General features: G+C 49.9%; 2 protein-coding genes across 2 annotated transcripts in view; one reads left to right on the forward strand and one right to left on the reverse strand.

The window, feature by feature from the left end:
* Positions 1-4,812: 4,812 nt before the first annotated feature.
* On the reverse strand, positions 4,813-16,294 carry Lin28a (lin-28 homolog A). The gene is made up of 4 exons (XM_055611469.1): positions 16,264-16,294; positions 15,597-15,793; positions 6,069-6,253; positions 4,813-5,029 (listed from the first exon to the last, which is right to left on the reverse strand). The coding sequence occupies exons 1-4, from the start codon at positions 16,292-16,294 to the stop codon at positions 4,813-4,815; spliced, it is 630 nt and encodes a 209-aa protein (XP_055467444.1).
* A 1,312-nt stretch (positions 16,295-17,606) lies between these two features.
* Positions 17,607-20,645, forward strand: part of Znf683 (zinc finger protein 683) — a 30,236-nt gene continuing 27,197 nt past the window's right edge. Inside the window, exons 1-2 of the mRNA XM_055610991.1 lie at positions 17,607-17,694; positions 18,315-18,440. Coding sequence (XP_055466966.1) covers positions 17,607-17,694; positions 18,315-18,440 — 214 coding nt within the window. The remainder of the gene's footprint in view (positions 17,695-18,314; positions 18,441-20,645) is intronic.

Raw genomic sequence — 20,645 nt, forward strand, 5'->3', positions numbered from 1 at the left:
GGCCTCGCCTTGCGCAGGCAGACTCCGGGGCCGAGCGGTCCGAGTGCTCTGGAGCTGACTATTGCTGGGCGTGGAAACAGCGGCCTGGGAGGCCGAGGTCACGTGACTTGGTGATTGGGGGGGGGGGGCCGGAGGGGTCGAGCCCACGCAGCGCGGGCTTGCGTTTTGTGGCGACTTGCTGCGGGGCGAAGCCGGGAGAGCTCCACCTCAGAAATGAGTTTCTCTAGGGAGGATCGTAGTGCTTACATTTTGGGAGACTCCCGTCAGGAATCCTCGCGCTTCAATCGCCTGCTGCACGATTGAACTGAGTTTCTGTAAAAGCTCTGCTGCGATTTTGTCTTAAGTTTGCTTTTAGCCGAAAATGGAGGCGCGTTGTCCCTCAGCTCAGCACTCGAGGCGGCTGAGGCCGGGAGTAGTTCAGTGCCTTCTCTGTTATGTAGTTAAGAGGTCAGCCTCATCTAGGGGAGACTGTCTCTTTAAAAAAAAAAAGAAAAAAAATAGCGTATTTTATCGCCTTTTAGTGCTAACATTAATTGATCGGGAAGAGGTTCCTTGCTCTGGTCAGTTTGGGGTGTATCCAGAGTTTATAATTTGCAGATTTCCCAAGATCCACGTAAATTCACTTAATAGGAAAAGCCAGGAAGAACGTTACTCTTATGACTTCCAAAATAGCAGTCCATGGCGCTGGGGAACATAGCCCAGTGGTAGAATGTTTGGCAGGCATGCAAGAAGGCCTGGGTTCACGTTTCAGCCCAGCGTAAAAAGGGCATGGTGGCAGTGAGGGCAGGGCAGTCAGCAGAGTTCACCTAGAGTTTGAGGCTAGCATGGGCTACACAGGGATACCTCAAAGCCAAAGAAAAGTAGAAAGAATTTTTAAAACACAAGACCACAGTCTACTCAAGCAAGAAACCCAAGTATCAGTTGTATGCCAAGTCTCACGGGACTTTTAAGATACTGAACATAACAAAATTGGAACTAGCCTGGGCTTCAGGAGTCTTACCTCCTCAAAATTGTCATCCTTCACCTTTTATTTAATGATACTGGCCAAGAGGTTTGTTCATAGTTCTGCTTTCCTTAAAAGGAAAACCCCCCAAAAAACTGAACTTTCAGTATCTGATGCAACTAGTCTTTCAAACCAGACTTCCATCTGTCCTGGAATTTCACTTCAACAAATCTTTCTCCCGTACTTGCCCTGCAGTCTCAATGACACAGGAAGACATGTCACCTGTCCTTCAGCTCTACCTGATGAAAGCACAGTTTTAACAGAAATGTGATTAAACAAAGTTGTGGAGATGAATAACCCATTCATCAGACCTCACACTTCCATTCTTTCTCCTTTGTGAGCTGTGAAGTTCCTACTAATACCATTTCTGAGGAAGGCCGTTAGTTTGCGGGAGCCTAGTAGTTAGTGCAGCTGGGTTTAACTTCTGGTGCAATTAGTTTAAGGGTCACAAACCCTCTGCTCTGTTAAGTTTGAGGATTTATTTAATCCACTTTCTGTTAATACTTAGGTTTTCCTCTGGTCAAGTTTTTTTTTTTTTTTTCTTTCTTATTCCCTCCCTGTTAAAAATTTCCTGTCCTTTGGAGAATGCTTAAGCATTCATTAGAAAGCTAGCAAACTGTATCTCAAAATAGTGGTTTAGTCAGTGAATCTTCTTTGGCCTCAACTTCCCCAGTTCTGTAAGGTATTTTCCTTTTGGGGTGTTGCAAGGGGTTAATTAGGATTTGTAAAGGGCTTTGAGGAGTAAAGGACAAAGTATTATTAGGGTCTCATGCCCTAAGCCCTGGCCCCAGCCTTTCATCCCAGCCAGTGGCATAGGCATCCCCATTCTTATGCATGCCAGGCCTCTAATCCCCTCTTGAATGTGGCAGCTTCCAAGGAAGGGACAAGAGGCCTTAACTAGAAACAAAAATCCAGTGTAATGAGGTGCTATAAGGGCTGAACTTTCAAGATTCATCCCTAACAAAGTGGGAAGGGGAAACTTAATGGTCCCGTGACTTCCCAGTCCACGGTGGGGATTATGCTAAGAGAAAAGCATCCTAAACATCTGATGAGAGAACAGCTTCGGGACCAAACTTTTGAGTGCCAAAAAGTCTTTATTTTTTCCCAGGGAAGAGAAGGGAAGGTAAAGTCAGCATGTGTTACAAAAGGATTATATGATAGGAATATTAGTACCCAGGTACAATAAAATCCACCATGAAATAAACACTCCAGTGGTGGGGTCACCAAAGCCCAAGGGGGCTTAGTCTCCTGCAGTTCAGGAAAGAGAAGGGATCAGGGAAAGGACAGATAAAAACACACTTTCCCACCCTACCTCCCCCCCCTCCCCATAAATTCAAGATTTCTCACAAAGCTTTGGTTTCTAGCAGTAAACATGGAGTTACATTCGTCCGTCTCCTAGTAACAATCTTGTGGCCACTTTGACCTAAGTTTCTTGCACCGGCGTTAAGTTCCTGAGTGACCTGACTATACATTCATATTCCCTTTTCTGGTCTTCAGGTTCCACTTTCTACATGGAAGGCCCCACAATTGCTTCGCTCTACCTAAGGATTACCGATTAAATTGGTTTGAAGCATCCAAAGGCAAAGCACACCAAGAAATGGTCTTGCCAGGGCTAAGTGTCTCGCTCACCTGCAATCCCTGTACTGAGGAGGCTAAGGCAGGAGGATAGCCAAGAATCTGGCTAGCCCCGGATACAGAGTAAGACCCTGTCTCAAACAACCAAGCAAAACCATTGACTGAGTTTTGGAACAAGGGCTGAATGAGGTTCATGGTTTCTTCAGAATTTTTACATGGGGTCATTCAAGAGTTGTAGAGATTCCCCAAGTAAATGAGTGTAGGCTTTCTTACATTGAGAGCGAAGAGGATCTGTTTGAAGGTCAGAGAATGTAGACCGGAATGGGAAACGGGATGAGGAGAACAGAATGGGAAACCATGGTCCCAGAGGCTCAGTTGGAGAGGAACAGGACCCCACATTTAGCTTTCCGATGGTGTTGTCTGGTGCAGAACTTTCTGTCAAAGATGCTTTGGCTATTTTTCTCTCAATACAAAAAGTTTTGTAAACAATAACCCCCCCCCAAAGAAAACATGAAGACCAACACATTATATTTACACAACTAGGCCACCTAGCAATCACCAACTCAGAAACAGTGAAGTCCTACAAGGGCCAGACGAATACATTAACTAGGGGTGGGGGCAGCATTTGTGGGAAACAAGAAACAGGATCAGACACACACACACCACCCATTGTGTTCTATTGCATTTGTCCCGTTTCAACACAGTGAGGTAGGTTTGTGGTGATCTCACAGCATGTAAACGAACCCCCCCTTTTTTTTCTTTAGCTATCAACCATTACACTGAAGCAGGGCTGGACACTTGCCACAGAGGCCCACACTTGTCTCTCTGGAAGCCAGGATTGTGACTGGCTTAGGATCTGAGTCGTCCTTTCACATACCCATCCCTGGAGAGCACAGGGTGGGAATAAGGGCATCTATCAATCTTAAATTGCATCCTCACCAGTGGCAGAACACTTCCTAACACAAATGAGGCCCAAGGTTCAATCCCCAGTATCTAAAAGCAATCAAACAAACAAAAACCCCATCCTCATAAATTTGCATTAAAAAAAAACTCAATACACACAAACACACACACACTCATACCCTCTGTGCATGGCAGGCTTAGACTAGTCTGGCAAAGGATGGGTTCGGTGTGGAAAATTACTCTTGTGCCCTTCACCTGGTCCAGCCTTTTGATGTCTCTGTACCACCTTTTTCTGTTTAGACTGATTTCCTATCTTTTGCCAAAACCAGATCAAGTCATGGGACAGCTCAATTAAAACCTGTGAGACATTCCTCAAGGTGGACAGAGGTTTTTAAGGACTCCATGGCAGAAAAACCAGCTGTAATCGGCAAAAATGAGGTAGTTCAATAGGCTGTGCACTCCAAATGGTTGGTCTCCATGGTGATCAAAACAAAAAGTATTCCTGCTGTGCAGACCTGGAGCTGCTACGGACTTATCCCTGAGATTTGCTCATGTACCTGAGAACACAGTGCAGGAACGAGGGCCTTAGATTAAAATATACAAAAATACAAACCGAATATTTATATCAAGAAAAAAAAATGCACAAGATACGTCATTCGCACACAGATAGTGCAGTTGGCATCCTGGAGAAAGCGGGACCCAAGGTGCAGTCACCCAAAGGAGCAAATAAATTAAAATCCCATTGGCCCAGAAAGGGCTGGGAGTGAGGTAGGACCAGCAGGTCTCAGTTGTCCCCCAACCACCCTCTGCCTGTCATCACAACCCATTGCTAGAGACCATTCGAAGCACCGCATCCCGGGACTGGGTTATGAGTAAGCAAGATGTGGAAAACAAAAAACAAAACAAAACAAAAACAAACAGAAAAACAACCTTGCCTTGCTCCTGAGAGTTCCTCCCACAGAACATACTAGCTGGAGGGGTAGGTTCATTAATCTTGGTTTTACACTTGTTTCACACCCTGTCTGGCAAGGGTGTGAACCTCCCTACCCCAGCCACTTCTAAAAGCATGTTAAAGCCTCAGAAAAAGCATGCAGGTTCTAGGGTGGCTCCCCGCGAAAGCCTTCACTTGCGTTTAGATAGAGCTTGGTAGGAGTTCCATTGCCTCACCCTTTCCCCCCTCCACCACTCCAAGGAAAGACAGGGTGATACCGGGAACCCCGGCCTGAGACACATGCAGTGCAAGCTCCCCGCAACCCACCCTAATCCCCACTTTCTCCACTCTGCCGATTGAAACTCCCCCATAGCAAAAGAATAGCCACCACTCCTGTGCCTCAGTTCTGGGCTTCTGGGAGCAGGGCGGGGCTGTGGATCTCTTCCTCTTCCTCCCGGAAGTAGGCAGGCTTTCCCTGAGGACTGGGGACCTGCTGGGCCTTCAGTGGGCATGAGGCCACCATGTGGTTGATGCTTTGGCAGAAGTGGCACTTCTTGGGCTGGGGTGGCAGCTTGCATTCCTTGGCATGATGGTCTAGACCACCACAGTTGTAGCACCTGGAGCAAAGACAAAATGGCCAACGGTGAGAGAAAGACAAGGGAAGAAGTTTGAAGCCTTAAAGGATGACAGCTTCATCCATGCTCATCACTACGGTCATCTCCCATCCTGGTGACCCATTTCCTGCTTTAAATATAAATCTTTGCCCTTTCCAGATCCATGTAGGTGATCTATAGATTCACATCAACTTGAAAAGATTAAGAAAACAAAACAGATCCTAGCAGTGAAGTAGAGCAGGGGGGGTCTTCTGTGAGAGCAGAAAGTGCTCTTAAGCACTGAGCCATCTCTTCAGTCCTTATTTACTTATTTATTCATTTTTAAGACAGGTCTCACCATATATGCTTGCCTGGCCTTGAACTAGTGGAGGTCATTCTTTTTGGTCTGTCTCCCCAAGTCCTGGCATTACAAGCATATCCCACCAGACCTGGCTAAAGAATGAGGTTTGTTTTTTTTTTTAGACAGTGTAGCTTTGACTGTCCTGGAACTCACTCTGTAGACCTGGCTGACCTCGACATCACTGAGGTCTGCCTACCTCTGCCTTCTGAGTGCTGGGATTAAAGCCACGCATGACCATGTCCAGCAAAATTCTTTATTATTTACTTATTTATCCTTAGTTTTTCAAGATAGGGTTTCTCTGTATATCTTTGGCTGTGCTGGACCTCACTCTGTAGAGCATACTGCTCTTGAACTCAGAGGTCTGCCTGCCTCTGCCTCCCAAGTGCTGGGATTAAAGGCATGCACCACCACTGCCTGGCAAGAATTTTTAAAGCCAAATTATATTAGCTCTTTGGAGGCTAAAAGATCTTAAGCCCCATAGCAAAAAGGCAGACATTAACTAAATAACTGGAGTGCCAGTAAAGCAGAAAACCAATATACCGTCTCTCCCTATCAGTCATGCATTCATGGTACCCTTCGCTTCACACTCGAACTGTAAGCCAACCACAGCTGACTACATTGCCAGAGACCACAGCCCTAAACTGTCTTCAGTGGCAGCACGAGTGAGCGAACCCACCCTCCGGGCTGGGCTCTGGGCGGTACCTGTCTCCTTTGGATCTTCGTTTCTGTGTGTTCTTCCCCTTCGGCCGTCGCTCACTCCCGATACAGAACACCCCACCAGGGCCAGTGACGCGGATGGATTCCAGACCCTTGGCAGACTTCTTAAAGGTGAACTCCACTGCCTCACCCTCCTTGAGGCTCCGGAAACCTTCCATGTGCAGCTTACTCTGTCAAATGGAAACACGAGCTTTTACTATTTGCTTCCATTGCTACAGCATAAGACGAAACTGCAAAAGTATAACCTGTTCCTGAAAGACAGGACCCAAAGGGACAGCATTCCCATCTCACAAATGAGAAAACTGAACCCCGAGCTGAGCCTGGCGGCACATACCTGTCAGCCCAGGTTGAGGCCAGTGTGGACTATATGAGAAGACCTGCTTCAAAAGACAAACCACAACCCCCCAATCAGCAAGTGAATTTTAGGGTCCCCATAAACACAGCCAAGAGAGCTCCTCCATGGACTTAAGAAATACACAGTAAAATTCTTAGACAGAACCATGCTGAATGTTGTATTATGGTTACTGAGATAATATACCTGGGCCACGTGAGGTGGTACAAACCTTTAATCCCAGCACTTGGCAGACAAGGGCAGGCAGGTCTCTGAGGTGGAGGCTAGCCTGATCTATAATATGTATAGGGATGTGTTTTAGGTCAGGCGGACTCTATGCTGAGGCCCCACCTCTCCCCAACTCCCCCTGCCTGCCCTTCCCCCCCAAAAACAAAAACTATACAGAGATAAAAATACAGCTAAAAGAGCAAAATATTAATGGATTGATCTGGGGGACGATTACAAGAAAATTTGTATAGTTCTGTAATCTTTAAGTTTGAAATCACGAAGATAATGTTACTGGAAATTGAAGTCAGTTTCAGAGCCCGGGGTTATAGGGGTTAAATGCTGGGGTTAAAGGCGTGCACCACCCACCCCACCACTGCCTGGCTCAAAGTACATGGAAAGCAACTAAACCTAATTGCTAAGAATAAGCGTTGCAGGCCAGAAATCACGACACAGCGCCATTCAGGCGAGAGGCAAGTTCAAGGCCAGCATGGTCTCAAAACAGAACAACAAAACTCCGTGAAAGTCAGACACAATTAGACGAATCTTCAAAAAGCAACTACACACACTTAGGGGGGGCCAGACATGGTACCCCACCCCGCAATCCCAGCACTCGGGGGGGCCTGGACAGAAGGTACCAGCTGGCACTGGAGGCCAGCCTGGGCCACAGAGTTTCTTCAAGGCCAGAACATTTATTTTAAAGGATATTAAGGGGCTGGCAGGATGGCACAGGTGGTCAAGTCAGTTGCTGCCAAGCCTGAAAACTTGAGTTCAGTCTCTGGAACCTACACGACAGAAGGACTTATTCCCACTAGTGGTCTTTTGACCTCCACACATGCGCGTGCGCACACATACACACAGAAACAAACAGACAGACATGTACATACTTAAAAAGTATTAAAAAAAATTTTTTTTTTGTTTTTCATTCCACATTTTGATACCTCATTTTGGCACACTTCTGGATGAATTAATGAAGTATGGGTTTCTGGTTTTTGAGACAAGATCTCACTATGTCACTGACTGGCCTCAAATTTATGATTCTCCTGCCTCAGCTTCCAAATTATTGCAATTACACATGCATTCCAGGGCAGTGAGGTAGGTTTGTCTATTCTTTGCTGTCTTTTTTTTTTTTTTTTTTAACAGCTGTGCCCAAGCTGCTCTCAAATTTGTCAGCTGCGGAGTCTCTTGCCATTAGCTTCTTGGGCAGTTGGAACCACAAGCACATGCCCATAGATAAATAGATCATAAAGTATTTGAGTTGGAATGGTAATAGGAAACAAAATATAAATAGGGATTTAGAACAGTTTATAAGGAAACCTGGAAACACTACAGGTTGTCCCAGAAGTCACAAAACCTAGGTACAAGCAGCTAGCAAACAGTTAACACTAGTCATCGGAAGAACCAAAAATCCCTAAGCTCAGAGCTGCCACCTCACCGCATACCAGATCCGCTGTTCATCAGTGACAGCACTTCCTTAGAGCAAGGTACGTCACCACAGGACATGGGACTCGACAGTAAGGCGCTGGCCTGGCATAGACAGTTCTTTCTCACTTCCCCCCAAAAGAAAACTCTCTAGGCGTGTTGGTGCATGCCTCTGATCCGAGGCCAGCCTGGTCTACAGAGTTCCAGCCCGCAGACGTGGTTATGGAGAGGCCCTATTGCTGCACTCACAAATGCAAAGAGAGAGAAAATGAAATGAACCCGGAGAGATGAAAGGGACCACTGTGCACCTAGCCGGGCCCATCTGAGGGGATTAACACGCACCACCAGTATTCTAGTTGGTAGAATACTTCTCACTAGGACTCTTCAGCCAGGTGGGACCCTATAATTTAGTTGGCTGTTACACAAAACAAAACTTCCATCCAGGGAACTGGGTGAAGAGCACCGACTTGGGCACCATATCCACCTTCCAGGCTCATCAAGATGGGAGCTCTCTAAGTAGGCCTGAAGAGTCCTCAAAAAATTGATAGGCAATGGGTTTCTCCTTCCCTTTTATTTTATTATTTTTTTAAATTTCGAGACGGGTTCTCACTATGCTGCCTTAGCTGGCCTAGAATTCACTATGCAGACCAGGGTGCCTGAACTCATGGGCCTGCTCATTTTTAAAGCTGGTCTTGAACTGGCGCTCTCCCACCGTCACAGCCTCCTGAATGCTGGAGTAACAGTTGTAGGCCCATAGTAGGCACCTCAGAGTACCCAGCACCTTTTGACCTAAGCAGACGGTTAGGTCCAGATTCTGAGGGGTACAGACTTGCTGAGCTCAAGCTAAATACTTCGTGATTGCTCCTGATTGTCCCATCATAGAAATATTGTGAAGTATGTTCTTCCGTGTCTTATGAAGGGTGCTTGGGACTGACCCCAGGGCCATATACTATCCTCTACCCAGATTCCCCTCTGTGTTTTACATCCACAGGAATATCCAGGGTGTGATGGCCTCCTGCCTCAGTTTGAGGTGAACAAGGGGGTAAAACCCTAAAAACAGGAAATAAAAGTAATACAATGTTCAAAAGGATCCACCCCACTTCACAGAAACCATCCTAAAACCACTCCTAAAAAGCCAAGAGGAGCTAGCTAGAGTTACTGGAGGAGCCAGACCAAACTTCCTCTCCCCTGGCAATTCCAGCCTAGGCTGGGCCCCTCCCAGCTCCAGCTGTGATCCAGCAGATAAGCGGTTAAGAAGAACAGAGCCTGCGAGCCTGTTCCCTCCTCACTCATTTGTAAAATGGAGTATCTATCCTGGTTTTATGGTTGTGCTGTGAGGTTTTACGCATGAATTGCAGTTAACACTCCAGCAGCCATGTATAAATCCTCAGGGTGTACCAATTATCTACCTTTTACGCTGGATGGAGACAGGTTAACAGTCAAGAGCCAAGTGTTCAAACACTCGGACAGGCTCTGCTTTTATTACTAATCATTCATAGGAACGCAAACAAAACAACAGGAAACCCCAAACCAAGGCCCTGTCAGAGGTCGTGTTCACGGAGAGTAACATCCTCCCCGCTCTACCCACACCTACAAACTAGGGAGCCCTGGCAGACGGTGTGAGTGGGTAAGGCGAGGAGATTGACTAAACCCTCAGATGCTCCTCCACTGGAGATCTGCCGGAGACCGCCCCTGCAAGCACCTCAACATAAAGGCCAGGCAGGATTTAAAGTGGTGGTCTCCAGGGGTGGCTGCCCATCCCCTCCCCCACTCCCTTCTAAAACATAGTTTGAATTCTTCTCTTATCAGATAGGTAATCAGTGTGCAGGCCCACCAGGCCAGACTCCCAGGGCCAGCGTCTAAAAGGAGCCTGAAATTCTTCTACCGCCCCCCAGTCCACCCCCAACCACACACAAAGCGGGGCCCCGCCCCTCTCTCCCCATCCCCTCCAAAAATAAAAGGGCCTGGGGGGAGGGGCATGGCCTGAGCTCCCCCAATAGAGCCCAGCCCCGGGGAACAAAGAGTTGACACTGGTTGGTTCTGGTCGTCAGATTCCTGGAGTTCCAAGGCACAGATACCCCCCTCCCCAGAATGGCTCACCCCCACCCTCCCCCACATTCAAACCCCACCAGTTCCTTCCTTCCTCCCCACTATGGTCAGGGTGAGAGGAATAAATTCAGAACCTCTTCCCTAGCCAGACCTCGGGAAGGGGAAGTTTAGCTAGCCAACCAGCAGCCATCTTCCTTCCCGCCACCCTCCCTGTACCTCCAGGGTGGACTAGAGAGGGTGCCACAGCGCCCTTGGCCAAGTCCTTCCCTCAACGGACGAATATCTCAATGGGAAGAAGGGCAGGGACCCCATTTTCCTTTTCCAACCTGTTGCAGTTAGTCAGGTGGACAGCTTGCTGGGCCACTGGGGGGGGGGGGGGAGAGAACTCTAAGAACAGTTAGAGCACTTCCTCTCTGGTGCCCCCACCGCCCTCTTCAGTTACAGCACTTCCTGGCTTCTGCTTCTTTCTTTTGACCAATTCCCCACCGGGCCTCGCATCAAATGCCCCAGCCCAGCACCAGCATGCCACCTAAGAAATCCTGGACTGAAAAAGAAGCAAAGGCTCTCTGATTCTTGGACTCATTTGTCAGCTACGGCTCCTACTGTCCAGTCTCTTCCAGCTCCCACACACCATCCATTTAACCCTGTGTCTTTGAGAGAATTTCCCTCCACCTGGTTTACCAGGACTGAAAGAAAACAGGGGCCCTCTCCTCTAGCACCCAGGGCCAGTCCAGGTCTGAGTGATCCCATGCATATCTCTGACTGGTTCTTGGTTTAGGAACTCAGACCCCTGAGGGATCACAACCAGAGGGTGCTACTCAAGAGGAGAAAGCTGATCACACACCCTAATGAAGTCAGACCAGCCAAATATGTATTTGGGAGAGTCAGACGGAGAGTCAGGGGACAGAAGCTCCAAGCGAGGAGCTGGAGATAAAAATAAGCGTTTGATCACGGTAACGAGAAAGGACAAGTGCTGGGCGGACTGCCATGAGCCTGGGTTTTGCTGGAAAAGCTCCAACAAGGCAAGTCGGAGATCATCTTTTCCTAGATACACTTTTACTTAAACTCCTCAACAATACCTTTTAATTTTAAAGATTCAGCACGAGTGTTCACAGTGTGGTGACACGATGGTGGCAAAGCTTCACTCAAGCTTCTACACTGCAGGCTTAGCGTTTGCTAACACAAGTGGGCCCAACCTAAAGTTAACTGCCATGCACCTCCGCCCGGTGGCCAAACGCGCCTCCGCTGCTGTCCACCAGGTGGTGCATCAGCCTATGCCAGCTCTGAACCAAGGGGACACCGTATTCCTCAAGGGTTTTCTTGGTCCCTTCCATCCTCAAGAAGCTGGAGTTGTAAAGGCAGGGCGCTTTCTTCCCATCCCACCCTCACCCCAGGCCATGAGCAAGGAGTGCAAGGCTGGATTGAGAGTGAAGAGCTTCCCGGAGTTTATGCCACAAGCGTAGAAAAAGGCCATCATGCTGGTTCCTCACAGCAACATGAAATCATGCCTAAAAGGTGCGTACAATTATGGATGTATTTCCTGCTCCAAACTCCCAGACTTGGACTAAAGACCTGCTCTTCATGCAGGTGACAATTTTTCTTTAAAAAAAAAAAAAAAAATCATATATGACATTTAACTTCTGATTAGGAATGTCTGAGCAATTGCTGTGCCCCCTACCCCAGACCAAGGCACTGAAAACCACTGACAGTGCGTGGCACACAGCAACGTCAGCACCCACACGGCCAAAGCTTTGCTTGGAATGGTGGCCAAGTCCTTTCCCAGGATGTTCTCTCTGAAAGTTCGTCTCCTCTGGAAGGGGATGCCAAATATTTCATATTGCCAAAAGTAACACATTTTTAGGCCACCCTTTCCCACTGACATGGGAATGGCAGGTAGTGTCCTGGGTTTGATTCCAAGGTGAAGCCAAAGTTCTGGAGTTCAGAGGACCCCACATGCTGCCAGGCCACAACCTAACCAGTTCAGGAATGGCCCCTTCCCTATGTCTCCCCCTGTGGAAGACACAGAGTCTACTCCTCATCCTACAAAATCCTCATGACACTGGTGTAACATCATCTCATTTTTTTTTTCCTTTCTGCACTCACTCACTTCCATCAAGTACGTACATAAGATCAATCAGGGAGCCAAGTTCTTCTCCTCCACTTTGGTTGAGACAGCCTACAACATCAGTAACTAGGTGCAGGTGTTACAAACCAAGGTTAAGATTCCACACATGCCCCTCAACCCAGCTGCCCTAACCCAGACTCTCAGAGGATGCTCTTTGTATCCCTCAGACATTTTCTGAAGGTGTCCAAGCCACTCGGGCTCAAATTTCAGTGTCAATAATGAATTTTTTGTTTCCAAACAAAACCTAGTTCCTTTGTCAACTGTATATTTTATAATCTTTTCCTGTAAGCCAAAAAGCCAATAAAAACCCATTTGTGCCAGAAGGTTGTATGCACCTGTGGTTCTAGAACTGGGGGTGGAGGAGGGTTGGAGAAGTAAGGTTCAAGGGTAGCCTGCGTTACAAAAGAGCCTGGCTTAAAAACAAAAAACTGCATTCTGAGGAGCTGCTGAAAACCAATACAATTTTATTTCCTAATTTCTACAAATCTTGGTGGTTTACATTTTGAACCACAGGAAACCCGAGTCAAACCAAAACTTAGAAGTGGTCAGACTTCTAACAATTCTGACAAATACCTTGCTAACTCTTTCTCAATTAGAAGTGATTCTGCCTCCCAAGGGACATTTGGCAAGATATAGAGACATTTTCACAACTAATTAATTCCAGACACAGATTTCAAGATCTAAAGGCCTATGGCTGGAAAAAAAAAAAAATGGGTGTTACAGAAACCTGTTTCATAGCCCCTCACCCTCAGCCTACTCTTCTACTGGGAACAGAATGAGGTACACATTCAGGTCGGGCACCGGCGACGCCAAAGCAAAAGAGAGTCGCCCAACTACAGGTCAGCCTGGCTGTATATATGGTACAGGCTGCCCGCAGTAGTGTAAGGTGCCATCATACGTATGTGGACTGGCACAAGGACAGCAGTTAACAGGATGGCGGGGACCTTATCACTTCAATCTTGAAAGGCTCTTCCCTGATCCCCTCTCCCTTTCCATGGCATGGCACATGTCATCTTGAGACAATTTCCCCCCTGTCACCCCATCCTACCCCATCACTAGGGCCCAGCAGCTGAAGAATGGAAAGTTCCGATAAGATAAAAGATTTCTTACCCTCTCTACCGCCCCCCTTCCAAAGCAAATTAAGTGTTTGAGAGTATCCTGTTTACAAGGTCCTCCTGAGGAGACCTCTGAGGGTCAGCCACCCAACTTACTGCTGGATCTCTTGCCAGCTCAAGCGCCAGCAGGAAGCTGTGGTAAAACAGTTACAGTGAGTGGAGGGTGGAGGTTAGAAGGGCACTTCTTTAAATATGAGTGCCCTTGGCGTGGGCCTTTAATTCCAACACACAGGATGCAGAGGCAGGTATATCTCTTGAGTTAGAGGCCAGCCAGGTTGACAGAGCAAATCCCAGGGCAGCCAGTTAAGTGAGACCATCTCTCAGGGAAAAGAGAAGAATGGTAAACATACAAAAACCTCACATATGGACTTGGACACAGACTTCCAAGCTGGTCTGTATGGAAGATGGCCCTTTTCCTCCACTCACACCGATAGCTTTCCAATTGCCATGGAACCTACATTTGTCCCAACACCAGTTGACCTCAAATCACAGGGTACTTTCTCCTCAGTGGCATGAATGAAAGGGTTGGACCTCCTTTATATCCCAGCCTCCCAAAACTGGGTAAGTTGTCCTGCCCAGCCCATCTCCAGACCAGGAAATATTTTTATCTCCGCGATCAGATAAATGTGGGGAGGCTTGCCACCCGCAGAGGAGGGCCATTCAGAGCTGGTTCCTGTAATAAAGTGATTTAATAGATCTAAAGAGGCCAATTCCCTTCTCTCTCACAATTACTTCCTGTGGGTTATCATTCACATATGTAAATGAGACGGGGGGGGGGGGCACAAAGCCACCACCCAGAAACCAGCAGTCTGGTGATAGCTATGGTGGAGGGTGTGAAAGAAAATTAAGGGTCCTGGTGCAGGTCCCTTCAGTGAGCCTAAGTTTCAGGAGCCCAGTGACTCCAGCACACCAACAGCAAAGAGCTGGCCCCAAATTCCTTCAACCCAAATCTACCTAGTTCCCCCTCCTCAACCTCCCGACTGGAGGGCAGTGTTCAGACTTCCCAGCAGCCTCCAACCAGTCCGTCCATCCAGCATCTCCTTCCCCACCCCTCCCCCTCAAGAACGCCATCCCTCAGGCTCCAACTCTTAATCCCCACATCCTCCTTTCCCCTCCCCCACAGCTCCTAAAGCTAACCTCCCTGAAGTAACCCCTCCCTGCCCGGCCCGGGTGTCAAGCTCCAGGGCCAGGGATTATCAATTCTTTCCTGGTCCAGCGTTAAACAACCAAATGTGGAAAGGAGAGAAGCGGGAACTTCCTTTCCACGGTGGGATGGGACCGCTGGAACCCGCCCGTAGGATGTTAAGAAAGGGGAAGGCGGGGAACAGGGAAACCCGAAGGCTCTTCCTTGTTTAGGGTTAGGAATGTTAGGGACAGCAATCAACGGCTGTCTGCGGCCATAAATGCCAAGCTGAGGAGAATAGGGCCAGAGGCCAGCCTCCCTCCGCCGCCTGGCCCCTCGACACTGAATTTCACTCCCTACTGCGTTGCCCTCCTTTAACTGAGAACTTGGGATTGCCCGACCTCAGGGCTCCCCTGGATCGGCCCAGCCGGGAATGAGGACCCGGACCCCTAAGGTCTCCGTTCCAGGCAGGACGGCAGAGGTGCCTGCCGGTCCTCGACTGTAAGCAGACCTCCGGGGAAAGGACATTGATCCTTCCGGGATCTGCCAAACGCACCTTGGCCGCGGGACCTGGCTGTGCGCGGCCACCAGACTGAGGTCTGCGCTGACACAGGGGAAGAGCCCGGCGGCGCAGGTTCACGCCCGTAGGTAGGACTGCAAACAACCCCCCCCCCCCCCCGGTAAACTACATCAGACCGTCAGCGCGCAGGACGCCGAGGCCCGGCTCAGGCTCGGCATGTGCTTCTCTGCCCGGCCTGCTCGCCCTCCCCCACCGGCAAGCACAATACAACCTTAGTTTCTGCCACATGGGGTCACCTCCCTGCCCCCTGCTCCCTTCCCAGGGGAAAGAGGTAATAGACACGTGGTAAGCCGGAGGGGTTCCCGGAAGGGGGCGGGGAGGGGGTGCTGGTGGTCAGCGGAGCCTCCTCCTCGCTCCACCGTAGTTGCCCCAAACTCAAAGTCGGGGCGTCCGGGCAACGGTAGGGGCGCACAATGAGGGTCCTTTATCTCCTCCAACCCCAGCCGGAGAGGCCATCGGGCACAGCCCTGCACCCGAACTCCCGCTCGCCTTGTCCGCCCCCCACCCACCCCCCCGCAGCAAAGTTGCCAGAACCGGTCTCACCTGGTGCACAAAGACGTCCACCGGGGGGTCGAGCGCGACCCCGGCGCGGGCGGTCATGGACAGGAAGCCGAACCCCATGCGCACGTTGAACCACTTACAGATGCCGGCCCCGTGCAGCAGCTGCGGCTCGTCCGCCGCCCGCGCCGCGTCAGCCGGCGCCTCCTCGGGCGCCTTCTCCGCGGCCTTGGCGCAGCCACCTGGAGACAGGGAGGGCCAGGTTGATCAGCTGGGGGCCGTGGGAGCGCCGCTCCCCCCCCCCCCCCCGGGACCCGGCCGCGAGCTCCCGGTGCTGAGCCCGCGGGCGGACACCCAGGAGGAGGCAGCCACCAGGCAGCTGGCGAGAAGAAACCTGTCCTGGCGGCCTCCCCGAGCTCACACCGAGGACGCTGCTGCCCCGAAAGTTTTGCCTGTCTTCCCAGAACGTGTTGCCCGTGCACACGCGGCGGGACAGGCCCCTCCTCTTCTCTCCCTCCGCCCCCACAGGCTAGGCGCACAGGCCACTGGAACGCCAGGGTTCCCTGGGCCAGAGGTAGCCCCGAGAAGCAGGAGGCCGGCAGGGACTTGGGGTCCCGCGAGCAAGTGTGTGGGACACTCTCCCACCTCCCTTCTGTCCAGCTCCTGGGCGCCCTGAATCCTAAGGTGTGCCCGCTAGGTCGCAAGCTCGAACCTGCAAACTGCTGGTTGGACACCGAGCCCATGATCGTCGACTGAGCCCGTGGCCCCGGGCCCCAGGTCGGGCGGCTGCTGGCCCCAGAGAAGTCCGGAGGCAAAGGGGTGGTTCGGAGAAGAGGCTGCTACATCTTCCCCCGCACAATAGCGGTGGGAGGGCCCACGGCTTTTCAAAGGCTCCCAAATTCTAAAAGACAATGACCCAACCCCCCGCGGGCAGCCCCCTCCCCTCCCCTCTCTCCTTACCCCTCCCTTTCCCTCCGGCTCTGGCTCCGGCCCTCCCCCACCGCCCTGGTCTCTGACACCTCTGGGGTGTCCCTTCCCAGAACCTTGAGATTTGACACCCCCTCCACAAGCACACATCTGGGGATAGGGATCCTTTTTTTTTTTTTTTTTTTTTGCCCTAGAACTCTTGAGGACCCCAGAATTTGGGATACTGCACTTTGAGGACTCGGTGCGGGTACCCAAGGCAGACACAGGTGGGGGACCTAAGGGGGGGGTAGTTTTATAACCATGTGACACACACACACACACACACACACACACACACACACCACCCCCACCCCCCGGGCAGATAATTATACATTCCAGAGAGTTGGGGGAGGGAGGTGTGAGCCTGGTGGCGCTGTCCAATCAGAAACACAAACCACCTGTCAAGGGAGAAATGGATGAGCCCTCCCCCAGCCCCTCGGCGCCCCTCCCCCCTCCCCCTCAGGCCTCCTAGCTGACCCGGCTGCTCGGCGCTGACCTGCCCTCACCCGCCACCCCCGTGTGCTTAGATAGACCTGGAGTTCTGGACACCAGGAAGCAGGGAGAGGGGTGCAGGCAAGCAGCCAGAGGGAGACCCCGCAGAGCTCCTCTGTCTTGACCCAGGCGCTCCCTCTCAGCCTCGGCCCTCTGACTTGCAATGTCCCCACCTCCCAAGTCTCAACAGTTTCTCTGGGTTTGTCCCAACCAGGAGCCAGCTCCTGATGGATTCTGTGCAGAGAATCCTTTGATTCCTTGTAAGCCTGCATAGTCCCGGGTAGGGCTTCCTGGGAGAGCGCGGGTGAGGCCTGGGAGGCTGCCCTCTGTGCCAGCGCTCCTGTCCTCGCCGTGCCCCGTCCCGTCCCAGCTCTTGCTGGAAGAGAATAGACCGGTGGGCGGGTGGAGGCACTTCCTCCAGCACCCGGGACTCTGATTCCCAGACCCTCCAGGGCTCAGCCACGGTCCTGAGCTGCGCTACCCTCCGGGTGGTGTGGCTGGTGGAAATACTGGATAGGCTTCTCATCTGAAGAGGTCAACTCCCTACTAGAAGATAAAGAGGGTGGACCAGGGGGGTGGCCACTGCCCTGGTCAGAGATGGACAATGGCCCGGGGCTCAGTGCACGGCCCTGGCCCTGCCCCTTCACTTCCGGTGCTCAGTTCAAACTGGACAATGCCAGCTCCGGTCAGTTCCCCTCCCCCACGGCTACAACCCATTTAAAGGGACAGAGCCTGCTTTCAGGGGCATCCGCTTACCCTGAATTCGGCCTTCTCCACAAGTGTGTGGAATCCCTCGCGGATCACACGCGGCGGCGGTGCGTGCATCATCGGTGCGCGCTCACGGGCAAGAAAGTGTGTATCTGAGAAAGAGGGGGAAAAAAGGGTGATGGGTTAGGGAAACGGTGGGTAGGAGAATCAACGACTACAGAGAAATTTCCCTCCTTCCTCCGAAGTGCTTTGTATGATATTAAAGTTTGAGAGGGAAAAAAAAAAGTGTGAGGTAGTGCTTTGGGAGATGAAGGAGGTGTGGTGAGCCTGGCGCTCCTTAGCCGAAAAATAAGTGTCCTTAACAGTGTCCGGGTCCCAGCTAGGGGCTGTTAGGTCTTTTCAGGGTTCTCCGAGTGTATCAACCAAAGCCATTTTATTTACACAACCCACTCCCAACAAATAGTGTCTTTACAATATCTGTTCCCTGTACCTCTCCTCCTAAAGACCAGGAGTAGGTGGTTCGGGTCTTCTGAAGGGAAGAAGAAAGACGAGGTGAGCCTCTTGGTCAGACGTTAAAGTGGTCGCGTTTCCCCGCAGGCATGAGCGCCTGCTCTGTCCAGGGTCCTGAGGGCGCCTGTGGCTCTGTCCCTGGTGCTGAAAAGGCCCGCAACTCCTGCTTCCGGGTTCTCTGCCTTGAGACCTTCCTGCGTCCTGGCCTCCAAAGTAATAAAAGTCCTACAAAAAAATAAAATAAAATAAAGTTAAAATTAAAAAAAAACCCGACTCTCATCCCAGTGTCCCACTAGAATTGGAATTACAGCGGTGTGTCAGCTTGCTTAGCTGAATTTTTTTTTCTCTTTCTTTTGCTATGTTTTTATTTGTGTGTGTGTGTGTGTGTGTGTGTGTTTGTATGCCATGTGTGTGCAGCTGCCCTCGGAAGCCAGGAGAGGCTGTTGGATTGCCGGCAGCTTGTGAGTCATTAAATGTGAAGCATGTAGCCCAGGCTGGCTTTAGATTGGATGTAAAGCCCAAAATAACCTTGAAGTCCTAATTCTCTGCCTCAGTTTCCCAAGTGATTGAGATGTATACCACCAAGCCTGGCACCTTGCACTTTCCTGAGGGAACAGCCAGACTGTCTGAGTTTGTTACAGCTCTGTGATCTGGGGCCACTTTCTTTAGCTTTGTGTGCCTCAGTTTCCCCCTCTGTCTGTGGAGAGAGTGAGAATACTTAGTGCTCATAGATACTGTGAGAATGAAGGATCAAGACGAGGTAGTCGGGGGAAATGTTTTTAGAGTACTGCCCTGCAGGTAGCTTTTTGTTTGTTTGTCTGTTTGTTTGTTTTTCGAGACAGGGTGTCTCTGTGTAGCCTTGGCTTTATAGACCAGGCTGGCCTGGGACTCGCAGAGATCCACCGACAAGTCTCTACCTCCCTGAGTGCTGGGATTAAAGGTGTACGCCACCAGCACCCGGCACGTAGCATGTAGCTTTTAGTTGTGTAAATCGTTACTGTTATAACGGAATAGGGATACAGTTCAGTGGGTAGAACATGTGCCAAAGCATGCAAAGGCCCTGAGCTGGTCCCTAAAACCAAGGCCTGGCCTTAATACATTGGACTTCCTAAAACTGGGTGTGGAGGCTAGAGAGATGGCTCAGGGGTTAAGAGCGCTGTCTGCTCTTCCAAAGTAATCCAAGTTCAACTCCCAGTGCCCACATGGCAGCACAACTATCTATAACTCCAGTTCCAGGTGGTCTGACACCTTCCCACCAACACACTTAAAATAAAATTAAATAAATTATTGTTTTAAAAAAGAAGAAGATAGGGGCTGGAGAGATGGCTCAGAGGGTAAGAGCACTGGCTGTTCTTCCGGAGGTCCTGAGTTCTATTCCCAGTCAACCACACGGTGGCTCACAACCATCTATAATAAGATCTGGTGCTCTCTTCTGGCCTGCAGACACACATGCAGGCAGAATACTGTATAAATAAATAATTTTTAAAAGAAGAAGAAGAAGAAGAAGAAGAAGAAGAAGAAGAAGAAGAAGAAGAAGAAAAGAATGATGTAGGCTCTTCCAGAGGCCTGGAATTCAATTTCCAGGACCTAGGTAGTGATTCACAACCATCTGTAACTCCAGTCTCAGGGGATCCAACACCCTCTTCTGGCATCTTCTGGCACCAGGCTGTTGGCATACTGTTGGTATAACATTCTTATGGAGTGTATACAATGTACCCTTGTTCCTTCAAATGCTGATTTCTCTCCCCCACTATCTGGTTTCAATCCAGACATTGCTTTGATGCTTATTCTAAGCATCACCTGTCTCAAGTTTGTAAATATGCCACCATTTGTTCTCTATATTGACAATTAAACAACCATCCCCAATGCTGAGCAATGCAAAGGATAGGGTGGGAGATCCTGTTCCAGAAGAGAAGAGGAGGAAGAGGGAATCCACAGGAGAGAACTTGGAACCATGTGGAGAAATGGACCAGACCTAGGATATGACTAAAAGCAAGTATAATGGGTGAAATCTGAATAGTAGGAAACTATGTGGGCTTGGAGGAGGTTTAGGATGAAATAACTATTGCCCAGCATTAGTTCTAGGTTAGTTAAATAAATCCCAGTCTCTGTGTGGTGATTTGGGTGAGTTGGATTAGGAATAACCACAGTATAACTAAAAAATGTATCAATAGTAAATATTAAATTATGCACAACAGCATACTTCTTAAAAACTCTTTTATTTACATTTCTTATACCTCTTTCTCCCTACTCTACCCCAATCCCTTTCAACACCTCAACACCAGGTAGGATGAAAGGGTTAGTGGGAGAGGCCAAAGTTCTCTTAGCTGCTTCCTGCTGGTTAGAGTTGTCAGGTTCCTTGGAGCCAGCTCAATCTTCCTTTGTTGAGTATACAAAGACAACCTTCACACAGTGCAT

This window comes from Psammomys obesus, unplaced genomic scaffold, assembly GCF_907164565.1.
Source record: "Psammomys obesus unplaced genomic scaffold, mPsaObe1.curated_primary_1811, whole genome shotgun sequence".
NCBI classification, from domain to species: domain Eukaryota; kingdom Metazoa; phylum Chordata; class Mammalia; order Rodentia; family Muridae; genus Psammomys; species Psammomys obesus.